The sequence below is a fragment of the Corvus hawaiiensis genome, chromosome 26, assembly GCF_020740725.1.
Source record: "Corvus hawaiiensis isolate bCorHaw1 chromosome 26, bCorHaw1.pri.cur, whole genome shotgun sequence".
Classification (NCBI taxonomy): Eukaryota; Metazoa; Chordata; class Aves; order Passeriformes; family Corvidae; genus Corvus; species Corvus hawaiiensis.
In genome coordinates, this window is record NC_063238.1 from 31,904,071 (window position 1) to 31,925,506 (window position 21,436).

At 35.7% G+C, this 21,436-nt stretch overlaps 1 protein-coding gene across 2 annotated transcripts in view; it reads right to left on the minus strand.

Annotated features, from left to right (window-relative positions):
• TAF2 (TATA-box binding protein associated factor 2) overlaps window positions 1–21,436 on the minus strand; it is a 61,156-nt gene that overhangs the window by 17,726 nt on the left and 21,994 nt on the right. For both annotated transcript variants that reach the window (XM_048286410.1, XM_048286412.1), the window contains exons 11-21: window positions 20,650–20,785; window positions 19,463–19,617; window positions 17,192–17,306; window positions 16,982–17,091; window positions 16,244–16,309; window positions 14,042–14,294; window positions 10,488–10,628; window positions 9,037–9,147; window positions 7,517–7,710; window positions 6,831–6,970; window positions 1,142–1,211 (exon numbers count right to left, since the gene is read on the minus strand). In XM_048286410.1, coding sequence (XP_048142367.1) covers window positions 1,142–1,211; window positions 6,831–6,970; window positions 7,517–7,710; window positions 9,037–9,147; window positions 10,488–10,628; window positions 14,042–14,294; window positions 16,244–16,309; window positions 16,982–17,091; window positions 17,192–17,306; window positions 19,463–19,617; window positions 20,650–20,785 — 1,491 coding nt within the window. The remainder of the gene's footprint in view (window positions 1–1,141; window positions 1,212–6,830; window positions 6,971–7,516; window positions 7,711–9,036; window positions 9,148–10,487; window positions 10,629–14,041; window positions 14,295–16,243; window positions 16,310–16,981; window positions 17,092–17,191; window positions 17,307–19,462; window positions 19,618–20,649; window positions 20,786–21,436) is intronic.

Consider the following 21,436-nt stretch of genomic DNA (forward strand, 5'->3'; position numbering starts at 1 on the left):
ACTGATACCAAAGAGTTTCTAAATAACTGCAAATGTTTGTGACGGACACAAAATGGCAGGCCCAAAAACACTGACCTGCACATTTTCCTGAAAACAGACACTGCCACCTCTTAAGTTGCATTGGTGTCTGAAGATCCTGCACTTACCATATTGCTTACAATATTTACACACTGAGCTGAAAGTAGATACATTTTTGTTTCTTCAAACTTGGCCTTGAAAACATTTCACAAATTCTTTGTTCTATTACTTGTTATTTTAACTATTTTTCTCTGTATAGCCAGCTTTCACCTTGCTGTCTTACACATTTGGAACAAGAAGACTCTTGCAGATACTTTTTTTTCTGCATTTTCTTTTGGAAGAGGCTAACATACAGCACTCAATTCAAATTAAATCTCCTTCTTAAACTGAAGCTAAACCTGTATTTATTTTCATTAACAAGAGTGACAGAAATGAAACAGAACAATCTTGCAGCTATGACATTTGTACGAAATCACCTATAGAGAGAGAGAGTAAAAGTAATATTATTCAACTTTATATTAGAAGTAATATTATTTAACTCAGTATTTTAATGGTGGTCATAAGAATAAAGTGTTGGGAAAAAACAATTATTATGAACCTTGGTGTTCACAGGTTTGTAATGAATGTGCTAAAATACCCAACCACTCATGTGAAAACAAAGTTGAAACAAGCAATACTAGAAATTTCACCACATCTTCACATGATCCTTTCACCCCATCTACAGTCTAACAATTGCTTTACACCCCTTGCTGTCCAAATATTGTGTGTACTATGTCTCAGACTGTCTTTTCTAAATATCACAAAGTCTTTTTTGCCATATGCAACATCATATTTATACACTTTATTTATGTTCAGGAAATAATCTCTAACTTCAGACTTCTGCCACAAGGTAGAACATAAAAGACAAAAATAACATAATGCAGAATTAGAACAGAATATACTAATTTTTGAGATGCGAATTGTTGAAACATCAAAACACGTTTCAATTAACCTAAAATAACAAGAAGGAAAAACAGTTTTGTGAAGAAGCAGTTAAAGATCTGATCTATTCTAGTGATTCCAGGTGAAGAATTTACTTAGTAGCTTCAGCACTGGTAAAAAACCTGTCTCTTTATTAACTCACCTTATGTAGGGTACAGGATCACTCTGAACCATAGTAAGTAGCCACTGTAATTCTTCATAGCTCCTATCAACTGCAAAGCAAAATAAACCAAAATGCCTATTAGAAGGATTTTGATGAAGACAATCATGAGTTCCTGAATTAGCACATGAAGAGCCTGAGTGATTGCAACTAAAGAGGAATTCCACTAATTACAGAGCAAATTCAAAGTATAAGTGTTTTACTTTACATTGAAATAGAAACATTTACAAAACTCTTCCATGCCTCAATTGTTCAATAACAACCAATTTGACTATTTGCATGAGCATTGACTGGGAAAATCAGAGTAAAGGCTCATCTTGATATTGTGAGCTTCCTAAACTGAACACATTCAAATATCCTTTCAAGAATCAGAAGCATAACATTTTCTGTAGAGAATATACAACTCTCATACACAGGCATCTGTGAAGGATTATCTTTAAATAGGATAGAAAGAGGAATACTACAGGGCTTATATAAAACTGCAGTCATAGCTCCCCTCAGTAGCCTTCATTAGTTTTTTAGATCATTATACTTTGCAACTAAAATGGATTTTGAAACCTATCAGCACATGCTTCTAGAAAATTGCTGTTTGACACTGTTGGAAACGAAGTCAGCTTGTTAGATTGAAATGTAACTTACATTACAAAATTCCTTTGATTATCAGAGTAGTATTGCAAAATATGGGATATCATGATCACTCATTACACAAAACATGAAAGAATTTTTATGTGATCTTTTTGTCAGGTGCATAACTAAGATTTTTTATAGCAGTATTCTCCTTTCTTTAAAACAATGAAGAGGGTGTATTAATCATTACTGGATAGACAGGTCAAAAAACATTTCTGTTGCTTTCATTTTGTGGTCCTAGCAAAAGGGTCTTTCTTCCCCTAGCCAATCATACTTTCAGTTCTAAATACCTCAGTTCAACTTTTCTTCCTTATTTCTGTTAGTTTTCAGTCAACAATTTTAAAATATAACTTCTTTCATCCAACCAATTCTTATACCTATTATTCTCTTGTTATTTCAGTAGGGTAAGTTGCTTTTAACACAAGAGTCATTTATTAATACTAGAAGAACCAGCACTTTAGTTCTATTACAAGTTTTAGAAATACTTTGGACAGCTAAAACATAAGACCCCTTTCTGGGCTAGGAGAAGGCAACTACATTAAAATATTGCTTAGAAGATGTCTGAAGAGTCATTTGCAAGCCACTTGTGAATCAGCACTGCTCTTCCTACAGTCCAACCAAAACAAAACTGGTTACACTGGTGAGGCTCCAGTAAACCCTGTTTGGAGGCAGAATGTATTAGCTCACACAGTGCGCTGTTCAGAGCACAGCTATACAGTTCTGCATAATGCCAGAGCAAATTTGTATCCATACACATCAGAACTACAATCTCAGATTTGCCTTAAAATCCAGAGAAATCTTTGAAAAACTATGCCTAGAACATACTTCTAAGGGAGTAGTGACTGCTTGTGCTCAGCTCAGTGCACAGCTGCTTTTTCTGGCTTGGAACAGAAGGCAGCTAGAACACTGCAAACAAAAGTTGTTTTGCATGTAACAAAAATAATATTGTATTACCACACAGCAAAGAATTACAACACTACAAACATGAAGTCACAATCATTAGCAAATTGTAATTACTTTGACTAACAGAAGGTATTTTAAAATGCATTTTTGCTAGAAAATGCAAAGCCTGAGAGATAAATCCTTTAGGCTGGCAGTACTGTATAACAAAAGTGGGTAACACCATACTTTTGTAATTTTTTTTTGTTGTTGTTTTTTAAACTTATTTCTGCTAGAGATGAAGTAAGTCTTTCCTGCTATTTGCCTTATAGTGTAAACTAAGTCTTCTAGGCTTCCAAAGCTTTGCTACTAATGCATTTAACCAGCTCCTTAAATTTACACAGGAACTATGAAACAGTTTGGACAGCAATGACAAATTAAACCTGACCTCAGGCAGAACCAATCTTATTACCCAGAAAAACCATACACCAGCCTGGTTTGGAGACCTCGCAAGATCATCTGCTCCAATCTTCCATGGGAAAGGGAGCCTAGATGAGATTATCTAGCACTCTGTCCAACTGCACCTTGAAAACCTCCAGTGATGGGAACTCCACCACATCCCTGGGGAGGCTGTGCCACTGACTGACTGTTCTTACTGTAAAAAAATTTTTTCTTGTATCAAGATGAAACCTCTCTTGGTGCAACTTGTACTTGTTAATCCTTCTCCTTTCCATGTGGAGGAGAGAGACACTCCATCCACTTTGCAGCTGCTAAGTACTGGGATATTCTGATGAAGTCTTCCTGAGCCTTCTCCAGTGAGAAAAGACCTAATGCTGTCAAGTCTTCCCTCACAGAGCAGGTTCTGCAGCTCCCTGATAATCTTCATGGTCCCTCTCTGGACCCCAGTCTGCCCACAACTTTCTTGAACTGTGAGGGCTGCAACTATACACACTGCTGGAAGTACAGACTGAGTACAAAGTAGAGTGGGATGATCACATCTCTGTCTCTGTTAGTACTGCCCCTGCAGATGCAGCCCAGGATCTGATTTGCTGCAGCCACACACTGCTGACTCGAGGTCAGCTTGTTATCCACCAAGACCGCAGGTCCCTTTCAGTGATGCTTCTCCCCAAGCACAGATCCTGGCCTGTTCTGGGCTCTTTGGTTATGCTGTCCCAGGTGCAGGACCTTGCACTTGTTAAACTTCATCCAGTAGTCGCTCACCCGCTCTCCCAGCCTGCCCAGGTCTCTCTGTGAGATGTCTCTCCCCTCCGCTACGTCCACCTCACAACCAGCTTTGTCATCAACAAACTTGGTGAGGCTGCTTTCAGTGATGTTCTCCACATAATTTCTGAAGATGTTCCCCGAGGGACCCACTTGTGACAGACTGCCAGCCTCAGTAAAAACCACTGATCACCACGCTCTCAGTGTGGCCCATGACCTGAATTCTTACCCACTACACTGACCACCCATCCTGTCTGTAGCTTGCCAGTTTGTCTAGGAGAAGGCTGTGGGAAAAGCAGCATGTGTAGATTTTCATACTTCTGATAGATATAAACACAAGTCATTGCTTTCAGAAACAAAAATCCCCTTGTGATTTTTTTTCAAATTATAAGCAGTGTTGTCTCAGTTCTCAATTGCAGCAGACCATCTCTGACACTGAAGTTTAACGTTCATCAAATTTGATAATGGTTATTTATTTAGAATAGTTTGTGGTTATCTCTTTTAAGTATGCAACTGCCTTGTTCCATGCAAGTAACTATTAATAGTCATATAGCTCTCACAAGTTAACTTTTAAAAGTCAATAAACTCTGTTCACTTCAAGCCACTTTAGATAAACTGTCAAAGCCCTTGTATGCTGCCTCAAGCATTTTAAAAAGTTACCATGTCTGAAAAAACCCCTTGCTATTAATGGCAAAGAAAACAACTTATTCAGTTCCATGGAGAAATTATTTCTTTTCAAGTAACTTAAAAAAAGGTAGTGTTATTCCTACTCTAAAAGTTCCACCCAGAAAACACAGACTTTCCTTTTTATGGAAATTACAAAATCTGTCAGCTTCCTTTACAAGAACTGTTAAAAGCCAGCTTTGGCACAAGCAACAGGCTTTTGATAGCTGCTGGTTTGCATCCAGTGTGAACTGGAAACCAGGTAACTGGGAACAAGAATCAGATCTCTTGGCAACACATGGCCAATCATTTCTCCTTCTAAAGCCAGGTTTAGGGCTCTGCAAGACAAGCACTGCTAGCTTCTCTATGGGTAGTGGAAGAAGTCAGTTAGCAAACTGTGTTTCCAGATCACCCCTCCACCAAAAACTCACCAGTCTTACAGCAGGAGCAGAAGCTCCTGTGTTCAGTGCTGGAAGCTTGTATTGGAGAAATGACAGTGATGACCAGCTAGACACTAGGCTGTGTGGTGAACTGTAGTGACTTTATAGCAGATAGGTATTTGCATCTGCTACCTCTGCATCCGAGAAAAAGCTGTTGGCAAGGGGCAAGGCAGTTAGGCACAGTAGTATTCTGGTCTGTCATTTTCAGATCTCACAGTGAGCTCTGTCAAAAACTCTGTTCATCATCTCAACCACTGATTTCAAGTAATCTACTTTTTACCATTCAAGTTTTAGCTTCCTGTACAAGGTTTCAAGCAACTTACCCTACTATCTTGCTTATACAGGACCCCATTTGATCAACTGTTTTAAAGATGTACTTTATTACTTTGTAGTATGCTTTCTTATCCAAGCCACTTATTAACTATAAATACCATCCATAAAAGGTCAAGAATTTAATGAGAAAACATTATTTCTATCAGTTTGTCTTTCCAAAGGGTGGGATGAATTAGTGACATTATTCTAAAGGAAAAGAGCTGATGAGTAAGCTTTCTATTCTCCAGCAAATCTTTCCATGAACATTCTATGAAGGGTGGAATAAAGCAATTAGCCCACCAATGAGAGATATGTATAGCACTAGCACAATTGTGAATTCTAGCTTTTATCACTCACAGGATTACCAAATGGTCTATGTGCAGTGGGTTATGGATACAGAGTGTCTGGTGGATTACAGGAGGGAGCCTGAGTGCTGCTCAGCACACAGGCTCCCTCACAGTTACCCGCTGTTTGGAATGACAGCCTGGTTTCAGTCTGTGAGCGGATGCCTGAGTTCCACTGAATGCATTCACTCAAAGAATCTAACTACCTTAAAACCTCCCACTGCTCATCTAGTTTGAGAAGTCTTTGGATAGAATAACAGGAGTAATGTCAAAGTAATACAGCCCTTAAAAAAGGGAGAAAACAATTATTCATGTAACAAGCAAAGGAAACTCTCCTTTACCCTGAAAACAAAACAAACCCATGAAATCTGAGACAGAATAATTAGAAATCTACATCCACCAGTCTGCTACAGAGGAAGAACTGAAGGATTTGGCCACTCTGAAAGGTATAAACCTTCCAAACACAAAAGTATTACAAATCTGCTGAACAAAGAAAGACTAACCCAAATAAATGAACGGGGCAATATAATACTAAATTAACTTTATGGAATGCAAATCACTGAAGCTGTAATTTCTAACTGCATTAGAAATCTGTCAGGATTGAGTTTTAACTACAATACATTTAAGAAACTGCCCCGTTTGATTTTTTTTTCATGGATCGGCAATAGTCAACTTGGATAAAGGCAATATTAAAAGAATGTAAACATCTCACAAACATAAGCTATGCATAAGGAATGGCAAAACATAATCAGCCAAAATATCTCTACAATAATCTGTTTCCAATATTTATAACCATAAAATGCATGCAAAAAGCACAATAAAGATATTAGGAAAAAGGTAAAGCAAAATCAAGGACTTTGACTAGAAATTATGGCTGAAATCAACTAAATCAAAGTCACTGAAGTGTTCAAGAGAAATTACCAAATCCCCTTACTGCCACTTATTATTTCAAAACTTTGGTATCTGATTCAATTTGCAAAGCACTGAGAAACAATGTTCAGCACATCTTCATCACACTTATACTTGCTGGGACAAAGCAATAATAGAAATCTCAGTTTCTTATTAATACAGCTGTCATCATACAAGCTCTTCTGGTGGACACAATTTCAACCTAGTATTAATGAGGTAAGCCCTACATTTGTATGAGAATTGTTAAAAAATGTCAAAATACTTGGAAAAAAGTACCTTTTGTGTAGTCAACGACAGCCTCCAATGCTGCTATTCGTACATCTACGAAGTGCCCGTATTCTGCGTACGACTTGAAGAGAGCAGGATCACTTGGGACATGACCATTCTTCTGAAGCACTCGAATAGCTTTTAAACAGCTAGACATGGTAGAAAGAGAAAATTTACATCAGGTTTATGAAATACCAGCCAAGAAAAACAAAACTACCTTTCCCCAAATTGAATACTGAAGATTTTCTGAATTATGTTATCCATATTAACATGATTTCCATGTTACAATTATTTTCACAGCATTAACATACAGCTCTTATTACCTCTGAATCAGGCAGAAACACAAATTAAATTCTCCACCCTGTCAAATCCATTGCTTGGTTTCAGTAAAGCCATAAAAATTTAGAGAAAACACAGTTCAGATGATGTGTGTGCTCTACAGTTACTGTTACAAGGCAAAACTTTAATAAATGCTCTTCTTAAAGAGGCATGGCACGATCAACCTGTTATTAAAAGTCTACACTGACAGAAATTAATGCTGAAAAATAAAGCAATCAAGACAAACTTGCATTTATCAGCTTTTGAAACTTGAAAGGAATTTGACATTTAAGATTAGGACAAACAAGCTAAAATCTCAAAAGCTAACTACAGAAAGGTACATAAAACCCAAGAAAAGTAGTGTCATTAAACCCTACCTGACTGTAATAGTATGTCTGTAACTGGGAAGAAGCTTCTCCATATTCAGAAAACGGGTAATTTCCTCAAGAATAAGTCGTACATCAGGATTTAAGTTATCCAATGTTCGAACTTCATTGTTCACACTGACTGCGGGAGTTACAGAGTTGGCTAGGGCATCAATCAGCTCAGCACGATAGTAGTTGTCTGAAAACTAAATAAAACCAACATTTAACACAAGAAAATATAATGATATATATTCTTTCAAAGCTAAGAAATGCTTAAACTCTGTTACAGAACAGATCTTAAAGCCGAGACAGTGGGAAACACTGCATGAGAAAGCAAAACAGGAAAAAATTAGTTCTGAAAATCATACCATTAATCCAGCCAGCAACTTCATGAGCTTCTGAAGTGAACTAATGAGCTCACTGCTGCTTAGTGAAGAAAATCTCGCTTCTTCATCCACCCCTCTTACCTGGGCTCGTAGTTTCACCCCTTCTGTTATGCTGGCCTTTGCATCTGTTAGTTGTGTTAGTAAGCAGCAAAAAGTATAAAAATAAAATTTACAAAAGCAGAAAGAAGTACTGGATTTGAGTGTTAAGTTACTTTAACCTAAACAAGCCCCACATCTGTCAGATCCAGCAGAAGATGTCAAGCATGTGCAGAAGGGACGTGGAAAAGTGAGGCTGGATCTCTCCCTCAGTGGTAAGATGTCAGACACCTCACCCCTTTCTGTGACTACTGATTCATGTGTCCAAGTCTCTACCTCTCCACCCTCCATCATCCTTATTTCAGTAATAAGCAACAAGTGTTACAGTATGTGTTCTACACACAAGAAAAAACTAAGCTTAAGACACATCAGACTGGTTCCACTTAACTTTGGATACTTAATTGGGAAGATTATGATGGGCTCCGAGCTAGAATTCTCTATCATCTCAGGATCTCAAAGGTCATCTAATCCTCCTTCAGAAGTGGTCTGTGTGGGAAGGAACTTGAGGTGACATTTCCAACCCAGATGTTTCAGTTTAGTGATGGAACAATATTAACCTGTGGTTCAGCTGCTATTTAACTAGATGAAGACAATCCAGTTCTGTGAACTAGAACTGATATTCAAAACACAGAAACCCAGAGTCCTGTATATTGTTAAAAAAAGATTATTTCCTTTCTTTGCTCTTTCAAATATTCTTTTCAAGGTCAAAAAACCATCATAAAAACCAGTGCTTAACTTTGCATGCTACATTCTCTCCAAACACTTGGGTATTTTTAATGAAAAAGAGTAAAGCAAGGAAAGTATGTGTGCCACAGGCAGGTCCTTAGTAAGTCAAACAAGCACACAGAGCTTGAAATATCCAAGAAGTGCCACCATAGAATGTCAGTTACAGAACATTCTCTAACATTTACCATTTAGTTTAGCACATCACCTTTGCATCAACTCTGAGCCAGGTATTTACAGTAGTGGTATCAAACGTCATGCAGGTATTAACTAAAACTTTTTTCAACAAAAAAAGAAGAAAGAGATTAAAATAAACACAGTCTTTACCTTATTCTTCCTGTTATCGTTATATTTGATCAAATCCAAAATAAACATTAAAACCTCCTTAGGACAAAGGTTGTGAACATCTCTCAGAAGGGCCATGGCAACAGGCATAGTCTGTGTAATAAAATTAATACTAACATCACTCTTTACATTAAGGAAATGATAGTTATACACTGGAAAGAGGTACATCCTGAAAATCAGCAATTAACAAATTTACAATAGCAAGTGTCTGAAAAGTTGTATTTACATACTTTTTGAAAGTATAATTTTCAGATCAAATAAACTATGTAGTTATTGTTCAGTAATTAGTGACAGTACAGCTATTTGGAAAAAAAAGAAAAAGTATATCCAAAACCAGACTCCCAAGTCAAGACACTATTAAAAAAGTATCAAATGAAAACCAGTGATACACAGAAAAATGATGATGGAATTTATTTTGAGATAGACACTGAATTTGAGTGTTTCATGTAGACACAATGTCTAAGCTTCCACTTTGACTGAGACATATAGACCCAACAGGGTCAATGAAGCCTGAAGAATTACTAGCCAGACAGGTGCTACTCTGACTAGGTATTTATTTTAGAATGAGCTAAGCAGATGTCTAGGCTCCACTTGACATAGATTTAGGAATCTTACTCTAGATAGTCAAACTTGGCACACAGGATTAAAAAGGGAGAAAAATTGAAGATTTAGTGGTAAAGAATGAACAATGACAAAAAAAGCAGAAAAATACAAAAAGAAGGTCCAAGAATGACAGGAAGGATGAAACAGTTTTGGACAGAGTAAAAAACCAAAATTTGAGTCTTCTATAAAATCAGTAATACGAAATCTATGAAATAAGAACTCAATCACCCAGTAAAGTGAATCTTGAGAGAAAAACATTGTAATTAGTTTTGTTATCCAATGAACAACCAAAAATTATAGATTACAGTAAAAAAACCTGTGCTAACACCAAAATAAGCAGCAGTGATATGTGATTTGATAACAGAAAGAAGAGGGCAAGAAGGATTATCCAATGTCTTGAACTAAAAAGCCCACCAATATAAGAGTTTTAAGACTTTACTTGCAGTATGGTATAATTGCTATTAAAGAATAAAGGCAGTTGCTGAATTCACTTAAAAGATAAAATTAGTATCTTCCTTACAGTGTTATTTAAGAACGAGCTCAGAAATAATTACAAATAATTATTATATAATAACATAAAATTCTCCATTCTCCTGAAGAAACTGCTAATTTAACTTCAGCTACTCAGAAGAAATTACTAAATATTTGTTAATTGATTTTTTACTAAGAAGGAACAACTGAAGCCATATGAGAAAGAATTAGTTACTTTGACTTTTATTACAGAATAATTGAGGCTTGGGCGATCCATGTTCCTGTAATTGTCAACTGTGGGAACATTTTAGTATTTTGACAATTCTTTTAAAACATTCATTGAGAAAAATAAATTTTACCTTTTGAAGAAAGTAGCTTTGAAAGTTCATGAAGTTGTTGGTCTTCACAATGTTTGGACAAGTCTTACAACAAAACATTCGGGTAAAGAGTGACTTCATGGCTGGTGGTCCCGTCCACGTACTTACCATGGAATTTGCAATCTGAGTAAGTAGGGGGGAAGGGAAACTGTATTAACATGACCACTGCAAGTTTAGTTTGGCTGTAAAAAAGTACACATTTCCCATAATCAAAAAGGATAATTGCCAAGAACATTCCCTCCTTTAAACAGATAGTTACTTTCATGAGTGTACTATCTTATATTAGCTAAGTATTCACTGACATTCCCAATATATCTTCTCTACGTTAAAGGTAAGTTTTATGAAAATGGTTCCATTTGGAAGACATCTGCAACTAACTATCCTTCCATGATAAACTTCTGTTCTTAATTATTTTCTCTTCTATGTATTTTAGATGAAAATTCTGTGTTTACTATGCCAAGTTCTCTGACTTTACAGAAGCCAGTGATGGAAGGGGATTTTGCAATACCAACTTCCCAAATTTACCCTGCCAGTAACCTCAACCTAGACTTTAAAATAGGTCTCAGCCACCCTATGAATTAAAGACCACCTCTAAAATTAAGACAAGGCAGCTCCTTCTAACTTTAATTGTAATGCACTAAAAGACTGTGCACTGAGAACTATTTATTACTATAGTCTGCTTTGGTGTAAGGCAGTTAAGGTTCCACAAAGACAAAACTGCTTTTTGTGCCTTTCCAGCATCCTGGGTTTCATACATTTGCTGTATGGAGCACTGAAAGTCTGCAGACAAGGACACCTGTGTCTGCTGATGGTTAATCTGCCTGATGTGTGTGCACACAAACAAATGGTACCAATGCACCCTACAATGTAGCAGGAATTTCCATTGTTACAGACCCAGCACAAACTAAGGAAAAATCTGTTTTCACAAAGAAAAAACTGAATTTGATGACTTCCTTCCAAATTATTTAGTTTGTTTCAAAGGTTATTGCATATGCATTAAGTGAAGGAAAAGCAAGAGGCTATCTGAACATGCACAGCAATCCATTTCACCATTGCTTTTGTGGAAGATGGGTGCTCTGTTACTAAAAACCATCTTCCCACTAATCCAGGCTTCAAAGGAAAGTCAGAGAGGGAAAATACTGCAGACAGGCTCGATCTTCCCTTTGCAATAACGGAAGTGTTTGAACTAAAGATGCAGGTACAGCTTTTTCTGAAAGCTACAATAATTCTTCCTGCAGATGAAGATTAATCCCGAAGACTGCTTAGAAACCATGATAAAGAACTTAAAACTGCAAATATGAAATTTATGTAGCAGTGTCCAATACAACTCAATCCCCAAAATATCAAAGTTTACTATGTTTACAAAATACTCACTATTCCATTAATATCAGGGTGTACATTTTTAAACATTAACTTCTTATTTTAAGCATTTCATTTCACAAAGTCTGTAGATGAACAACTATTTTCAAGTAAAATCAACAGTAGTTAAATCATCATCATCATTTCAGTATTTTTTTTGTCTTATAATGTGTTCCGACTCATTTGAATTTCTCTTTACTGACAGAATCTGATTTTTCTACTTATTCTACTGAGACATTACACACTTTGAACTAAATGAATCTGTGCATTCCCCACACAGTAACACAAGTGGTGTTTCTTGCATTATTTTTAGTTAAAAAGGCAGGAGGCACACTCCATTTCTGCATTCTCCATTCAATTTAGCACAGCATGAAAAAGTAGACTAAGGTGTAACTCTCATGCACATCTATGAAACTCCTCAATGTTTGGGAGGGAGAAGTTTGTGGTGGTAGTGTTCCTATCGTAAAGTTTATAGCAGATCACCCACACTGCAATGGATCTGAACTGGGAAATCAGTTTGTGTACTCTCAGGAATTAAGATTGTGACACTATTTGCTGCTTTCTCTGTATTTTTGTCCTGAAGGACTCAGCACAGTGTGTGTGCATGTATCTTCACACATATCTCTTAATTTATCAATGAGGATTTAATATGTCACCTGGCTACTTCATGGCTGAGAGACTGAAGTCTTTTTTACAATGAAATATACCAAGAAAGTGTAGTAAATTCGATAACTGCATTGTCACGTATAATTTCTCTGTCTCACATGAGTACACCAAGAACATTTGACAACAGTAACTGCAACCCAGCTAGAAACTGCAAACCAACAAAAAAGTACCCTCCTTCCGAATAACCACAAGTGACTTGGCTTTTTTCAATAAAGAATACAGATCCTGAATATTTACAAGCTGAGAAAATTAAACTCAATGACAATAGGAAGTTACTCTCATTAATGTCCTGATGTTGGAATAAGTAATAGAATGTATTACACTTTCCTCCCAGGTAACTTACATAAATATATCTACAACTCTGCTCTGCCATGCTACTTCACCTTCATTTAATGTCACAGCCAAACTTTTTGCTTGCCTTATTATCTTCTTTTCTGTAAGTCAACCACCTTATCCATAGACCCAAGATTTTCCATACAATTACAACTGAACAAAACCAGCAATGATTATCTGCAGCCCAACTGCCTAAGAAGTTAAAGACAGAAAAAAACTATTGCATTTAAATATTGCAACAACTGCTCTTTTAATATTTACCTGTGCAATATACACTATTAGATATTCCGAGTGAATTCATCATGAAAAGTGCATATTCTAAGTCAGATACTGGCAGCACCAATACTAGCACATACACTGGCAGTTTTACATCAGTGCTTCATAATATTAAAATAGTTTGTCAAAAACATTTGGATTTTGATTTTCAAAATATGGCCAAACATTTTATTTCTGTATGGGAATGAAATTATTCCCAACAGGTACACAGCAGAAAGCAAGCTCTATGACAATAATCTGAACTCTACAAATTGGCAATCAATGTCTTCATGTCCATAAAAGTATGTCACCAACATGTCATTTTTAGAAATTCTTGTTTTTCTGTTATTGTAAAATTAGGGTTTTACTCATTTTTATTCTTAATGCTAATTGTATGTCTAAGAAAAAAAAAGATCTTCCTTTTTCAAGGCAATTATTTGGCTTCTTAATATTTAATTGTGGCCCAACTTGATGTTTATTTTGTGACCTTATTCAATCTGAAACAACATAAAGCAGCAATCTGAATTCCAATTAGAAAAAGATGAATTTCAGCACTTCAGAGTTCTCAACAGACTGGCCAAGGAACTTCCCAGTAAAATAACAAAAAATATACTTTGGTTCTGAAAAAAAATTAAACAAAAGTCTTTTATTTCTGCCACTTAATGAAATCTGGAAAAATCCCTTGTGGTTTTCATGTCTGACATCTCAATTTTGACCATTATGAAAGCTTTCTGCAGTCTCCATTTACAGACTAAAATAATACAACTTTCCTTTCAAATCAGTCATGTTAAAAATACTTGGCAAATAAATTTAAGAAGTTAAATATCAAGCCAATTTAGGAACTGTGATGAGTTCTGACCCATTTTCAGCCATTTACAAAGTCTAGTGGATTTCTTCCCTTACTCCCATCCACACAACCTCACCTTTGCAAGGCAGAAGCAGGCCAGCATTCTCACCCGGTAGAAACACTGTTCCTGCTCCAGGATATCAGTCAGTGCAAGCCGTGATGCTGGAGTAGGGAACTTTTCCAATGCCAGAATGGCTTCTTCTTGTGCCACCACATCTCTCTCATATCGCAGCTGATACTGCCACATGAAATCAGACTGCTCAAATTCCACCTTCCTCAGTACTGACATATCGGGATCTATCCTTATCCAGAGCAAGGGGGAATCAGCACTAAGACAGACATGAAAAACAGTAATAGCTTATAAAATTTCAAGACTACAGAAATTCTAAAGATCTCCTAACTTGTTATGAGTTATTTGTAAAGTATTTAAATTCAAAGAACTATAACAGAATATAGGTTAGAGGGAACTCTTGAAAGTCTCTGGTCCGATCTCCTGCTTCCAGGATGGCAATTCTATAGCCTTCCAGGGCAATCTGTCCAAACCTCTAATACATCAAAGTGAACACTGTTTTAGTATTTTTAACCTACAGATCTCTGTTTATGGTAAACTACTGTATAATCTCAGTGTATTTAATTCTACTTCCTCAGTTGCAACAATTTTCCTAACTGATAAGTACTTTATCACCTTCTAAAGGTTAGGACTACAAAAAAAAAAAAAATCCAAGAAAGAAAATCTGGTGGTAAATACACTTTTTTTTAATCAATAGATGTGAAACTCCTTTACAACCACTCACATGCTATGATGAAAGCTGACAAGGGTAACGATATAAATGATGATAAAAGTGAAAGTATTAACCAACAGGATTAAAATTATGCTACAGACAGAATAACCCAGTTGTATTCCACCCAAACAAGCATTTTACGCTTTAGTAAAAAAAAAGTAATACACTTTAGTATTCACACAGCACCATGACTGCAGAAATAATTTATGGAAGCAAGAAGCACGAATTATGCAATACATTCTCTTAGTCATTTTTCCACATAAAAATCACAACCCCAAAATACCGACATGGCATTAGGAGAGTTTGGAATGATGAAAAGGGCATAATTATAAATATGATGTGTATTTCTGAATACATTTGTAGAAAAACTAGAATTACCATCAAGATAGTAGCTAGAGAAGAAAAGACAGTGAAAGTGTGTATACACAAGACTTAGAAAATAGGATAGAATGTGTATTATCATACATGCTTGCAGCAGAGGAGTCCAAACCAGACAATAGAATGACCATGCCACAGATTAGGTTATCAGATAAAGTGCAAGTGTCTTGCATAAAATTCTATACCAGTTCAAAGGTCATTCTAAGATCCCTGAAGTCTCATCTCAGGGTAATACAGCAGGGACCTGAGCACAATTGATCAAAAATACTCACAAATATTTAGGGTAATTATCCTTTAATACAATTAAAATTATTCCTATTTCCAATGTCATACGAAAATGACAGCAATAACTTGCTCAATGTAAGTACGTCATAAAATTTTTTCTCATCATATATTAGATGAGGTTAAATTTTGAGAATCTGCAACATTTTTAAGGTGAAGCAATCTATCCTTCAAAGAGCCACCACTGGCTTTCAAGAGCAGATTATTTACTTCCCTCATCCAGAAAACAAGATACCAACACCTTCACTATTTCTGAGGGCACTACTGGTTCCAAGTCAAGGATGGTAAGGCAGGTATTTACACTGAGCAACAATTTGCTTCCAAAGATCTTAACAGTTCCAACTGAAATTAATGACAGTGTAGATTTCAGTGTGAAGCACCTCATCATTATTTTTAATCTAGAAGAATTCTTTTGTAATTACAGATTTCAGGAACTTGTCTGTATTAGTGGCAGTTAAATGGTCTTCATCAAGATCCAACAAAAATGGCTCTTAGTTTCAAACAAATTCTTGTTTACATTTTACCTATAAAGTCAGCTGAAAGGTATCATTGGAAATGTATTAGAGTCAAGTAATTTATTGCAGCACCCTACCATGCCCAAGTTTTTTTATAAAATCTGATTATATTGGTCAACCTGTACTTTTTACACTTTGCCAGCATTTCCCCAGCTACAGCAAAAAAGTCTCAAAGAAGACAAAGAAATGTGGGATAGTTTTGGAAGTGGTCACTCATATAATGAAGTACAACATTATTATCCAATCCTTCGAAATAGCATGCTTTAGACAAGGGGAACATGGCTCAGACTCACACTGGGAAACTCCAACAAGCTAACTTACTCCATAGCAGAAAGGTCCATGTCCACCTCTTCTCCATTCATCAGTGGAATCTTTTTCTTCTTATTTCTATTAATAAAGAGAAAATAGAAAGAAAAAAAAAGGTATACTTAGCAGACTGGCAAATATATGTTTATAAATGGAGTTAAGCACTGCAAAAAGTACTCTGTGTATTTAATCACATAAAAACATAATGCTCTCTCCAGCAAAAAATATTTACAAATTTGAGCTATGCATCCATTTCTATAATTTTTACTTCCACCATTTTTACAATTACACATAAACATAGAACTTTGAGAAGCAGAATTCAAAGTAATTATTAAAATGCATTAGAAAATGGAGAGAATCTATTTGGGAAGTATGTCACTTTTCTTGTTCCCTTGATTTACCAAATAGTCCTGGCACCCTCTTCACTTGAGGCACTCCTCTGGCCTACATTTGTCTTCCCTCTAATTTGTGGTTCCCATTCAAAGGCATTTTGAATAATTTGATTAATTAGAGTCTTCATTCAACTAATTCTACATAAATTAGGTCTTTATAAAAGTTTTACAAAATGACTTATAATTAAGAACTGTGTAAAGTCTCCTGCTCTCCCTAACAGTAGAAATTTTCCACTTACATCACAAGTAAGTTTTATTTAGTAAGACTAAGAAAGAAAAAGAATATATTTATCACCAAATGCCCTGTATGTTTTCATACAGCCATACTAAAAATACCTGCAGTTAGTATTTTAGTTCTTACCTTCTGCTTTTAGAATGGCAAGGAATATCATGTTTAAGACTGTTTTCTTCAATCTGCAATGTATGGTTGAATGAGCCATCAAGTTCTTGCACTGTCACTTTAAGAGGACCCTTGAAGTTCATAAGATTTTGTTATTAACATTAAACCTATGCTTATTAATGTACACATCATACTTGTATGTGTAGGTAAAATATAGAAAATGGACCTTACCACGTATTTCTGAGTCCCAGGAGAGGTGTAATCTTGTTTTATTTCCAATTCCAATACATTCCGTTTTCTATTAAATGCAAAGCTACCATAAAATTTTACCACTCCACTCTGATCCCTAATAAGCAGTATAGGAATTCTAGTGCTCAATGCAATAGTTATAAAAAACCATAATTCTCAATTCTTAACACTTGCTTTATGCTTCTTTATTCCTAGAATTACCCATTCCAAGAAAATCTGGAAATGAAAACACCCATGTTCATTCACGAAATTCTAGGGGTTTAGGTTCTTTAATGTCCAATCATGTTTCTTATGAAGAAAAACTGAAGGGCAATAAAAACCACCTAGTATGAAGAAATTCATTATGAAAAATTATTCTGGACTCCACTACATCCAATGTCCTTGGCATGCTCTCAGAGAAAGTAATTGAGTAAGACTTCAGTATATGGTTTGTTTTACTATGTATTTTAGTTAAATAAAACTAAGGGGAAAATGTAGACATTAGTTTGTTTTCTACCCACACTACATTTAACTCCATTATTTTATTGCAGTTTTTCAAACTGGGCCATGTGAGCATTCACATGTGTGTGTATATGAGTTCACATATACATGAGAGTGTACAATATGAATGATAAAAAGTAACAATCTCACTCTACATTTTTGCCCGGGCAATGATTCCTTCAAGACAACTTTTCCTGTGAATAATTTAATCATTCATTTCTGTATGACAGCCATTACTACACCTTACTTATAGTAAACAAAAATACTAAAATGAAGCATTTTAGTGTAATGCACACTCTCACAAGTCTCTGACAAGCAAGGAAGGAAAATCTGTTCTTTCATGTACCAACATTTAAGGGAGGAGCTTCCATATTCAAAGACACTTCTTATCATACAGGGGTTATTAACTTTTCTCCCAAAATTTGGCCATTTGGCTAAATACCTCAGACTGGTTCTGTTTCTGGAGGCTGCCTTCATGAAGCTCAGTGATATCAGGTAAGAGTTTAAGACATTTTTAGTGGTTTATTCAGCACAAGGTTTAAACTCAGCATCAACGCAGCCCTTGCTAACGGCAGAAGATAGCACTAGTTAACAGCAGTAAGATCTCCTCCCAAACAACATAGAGACCTGCTACGATCTCACAAGGTGGAAAATCTACTGCCACAGGAATAGCAGGGTTTGAAGCATGGCAGGCAGGTTGCAATCATAGGATTAGATGCAAGTTACAGTTAACAGGATCAGCCTTGGGGCCAAAGTACAGAGAAGGTGAAAAAAATCCCCAAATGTATGAATTACAATTCTTTCTTCCTTACAGAACAGATGTAGTTAAGATTCCTCCAGCTCTGATAGTAACACTGACATTTAGATGTAGCTGCAGTGTGAAAATATGTACATAATACAGCTCCTATTTTTCTCAAATGCTTGGCACAGCGAAGTATGGAAATTAGAATAATGTGTATGTATACTTTATGAATACTTCTGATGCAAATAAAATACTAACCTCTCAAATTACTCTATAAATACTAATTATACAGTGCTTTTTAGTTAAGATATTCAGATGCATGAACATTGTTAAGTCAGCTCAAATACCTACTTTTGTTTAAGGTATGTTTTTGCTGCAGTCACATACAATTCTAGCCTGGAGTCACATTAAATAAAACTAACAATTAAACCTCTTAAATGGAGCAACTTCAAATTTCCCCTCATATCAATACAAAATAAGAAACCCTATTTCTTGACTAATATCACTAAAATCTGTCTGTTGAAGAATCAACAGACAGAGGTTTATTTTACTTGCAATTGTACTATTAATACAAGCTACCAAGATATTAAAGTATATTGTAAACTAATAGTCTGTGCTTTAGGTTACTTATTTCATGGTGATTTACTGGAAATCACATATTAAAATGCACTAGACTATAGCATTTTCCATGTCCAACTTCAGCATATTTCTATGGGCAGTGTCCTCTGGAATCTTTTTAGTATAATTTGGCCTTAAATTCCAGCAGAGTTCCTGTGCTTCTTTCAAAGGAAACCTTAAAATAATGAAATCCCTTCTAGTACAGAACATGCAAAAAAGCCAGCATAGTTCAAAGGACTATGAAAAGATTGTGAACCTGTGGTTCACATATACATCTAATTCACAGAATAATGTACTTCACTGTTTTATGCAAATGTGTTTCATACTCCTCTTCATGTTCCTTTGATAGTGCCAATCAAAAACCAAAATTCATTCTCCATATTAACAATCCAGACCAAGAATAAAAAGGATACACCCACTGCTTTATTAAAGGTTGGATGTCTTTGCCTGAGACATTTGAGATAGATTTCAAAAACCCAGATGTGGAAACCAACATCTGGCTCCACATGTGTGACTGGAACTTCTGAGATGAAGCAGTACTGGCCAGACTCAACAACTTGTTGAAAACCTAAAATGATAAAACGTTATTACTTTCCTTAAATACTTATATATACAATAAGCTTTTCTGTTTAGTTTCAGTTGAATTGCAACTAAAGGTCAATACACTCACTTTCTGATAAGCAGCTTTAAAAAAGGGTTTTCAAAATAAAGACATTACAGGGAAATTACTTGCTTGACCACATCAGAAATTGTGATTTTCAGTCCAAATGTATCTTCCTGGAAGTTACACATACATATAAATATACAAAATCAATTAGAAGATGATCAACTTTCAAAAATTATCTACAGTAAAAGAAATCACTGACTATATCTCCTTTTTCAGAAATGAAACATTCATTAGATTCTCTGCTGTATTTTCAACCTGACAACTACCTATAACAGCTCTAGCACAGTAACACACATTTTTCTTAAAAATAACCCCAAATTGAGGAAAAAACCCCCAACCCCCCCAAAAATGTGAAGTTGATACGAAAATATTACTCAGTTTCTAACTGCTTATTTGTAGCACCATAGTCTTCCTAAGGTAAGTCACAAAAGATATTTAGTAAAGAAGAGAAACTACAGTTCTGCAGAAGTTCAGTATTTCAGAATAAAATTACGATCTTCTATTCAAATGCTTCCTTTAATATAAGCATCTATGTTTCACCTAGCACTGAAAATTTTATATAATGGAGAGAGCTGAGGCTGGATTCTCATTATTGTCATAATTTATAATTTCATTAGATTACCTCACAGCAACACCAGTTAGGGACAGTAAAACAGGCTCTCAGTGTTAACAACTGATCAAAATAACTCAAACCAGTGAAACACCCTAAGATTAAAGAGAATATGCAGAATATAAAAAGCTTTGTAAATTATGCTTAAGAAAAACAGCTAACTTCATCCTAACTCAAAAGACCTAACATTTGTTCAATCCTGCTAAAACTGATGGAATCCTATGATGACCTGTTCTGTTTTTCTCTGAACTCCATTTAAAGAACAGAAATGCAACTGAAGACAAAGAGTTTTCTATATTCCACATAATCATTTAAATACCTACCTGTAACATGAACTCCATGCTAATTCTGTTCTCAATCAGTCTCATAACAAGATGTGCTTTACACTGGAACATAGTGTAATATTCCCAGGACAGTGTATGAGGGTGTTTGATAGAAAAATGTAAATGTGATGCAGGGCTGAAAAAAAAAAAAAATACCAAAAAAAGCTCTCTATTTTTCATATATTGAATGAAACTTAAAATGTAACCCAGCAACCAAGCTTAGAGCTGCACCAACTTAAGACTTCTTGTATTGCTTTTTGTTACAAATTATGGCATGCTTAAAATGACCACTCACTTGTCCAGAGAGGTGACAAGGGTGTATGTACCTGGCATCCAGCAAGTACTGTACAGAGATCAGTGGCACATGATAGCTACTGGATAGGCAATCACTGAAGTTCTCCTTATCACAATTCTCCTGTTATTTTAGATACTTCTCTGTTCTGAGGTAGGGAGGGGCTAGCAACCATGGAAGAATTGAAATTCAAGGAGGAAACTGAGGTTGTGGCTCAGACATTATATAATAATTTGGTCTCAGTATAAAAAGTATTTATCCAGCTTCAAATTATACAGTTGATTGACTTCTGTAAAGTTATTTTCTTGCAAATTACAACTGAGCCAGGACCCACATTCTCGGCCTTCTTAAATTTACTAAGTGTTGATTGATTTTGGTACTGGTTACATTACTTAACAGCAAAACAACTCCTTGTGAGGCTGTGTCATAACTGGATCAATTTATGCAAGAAAATAAAAACCCAGCAAAGCTTGTCACTGAAACCCAGATCCACTT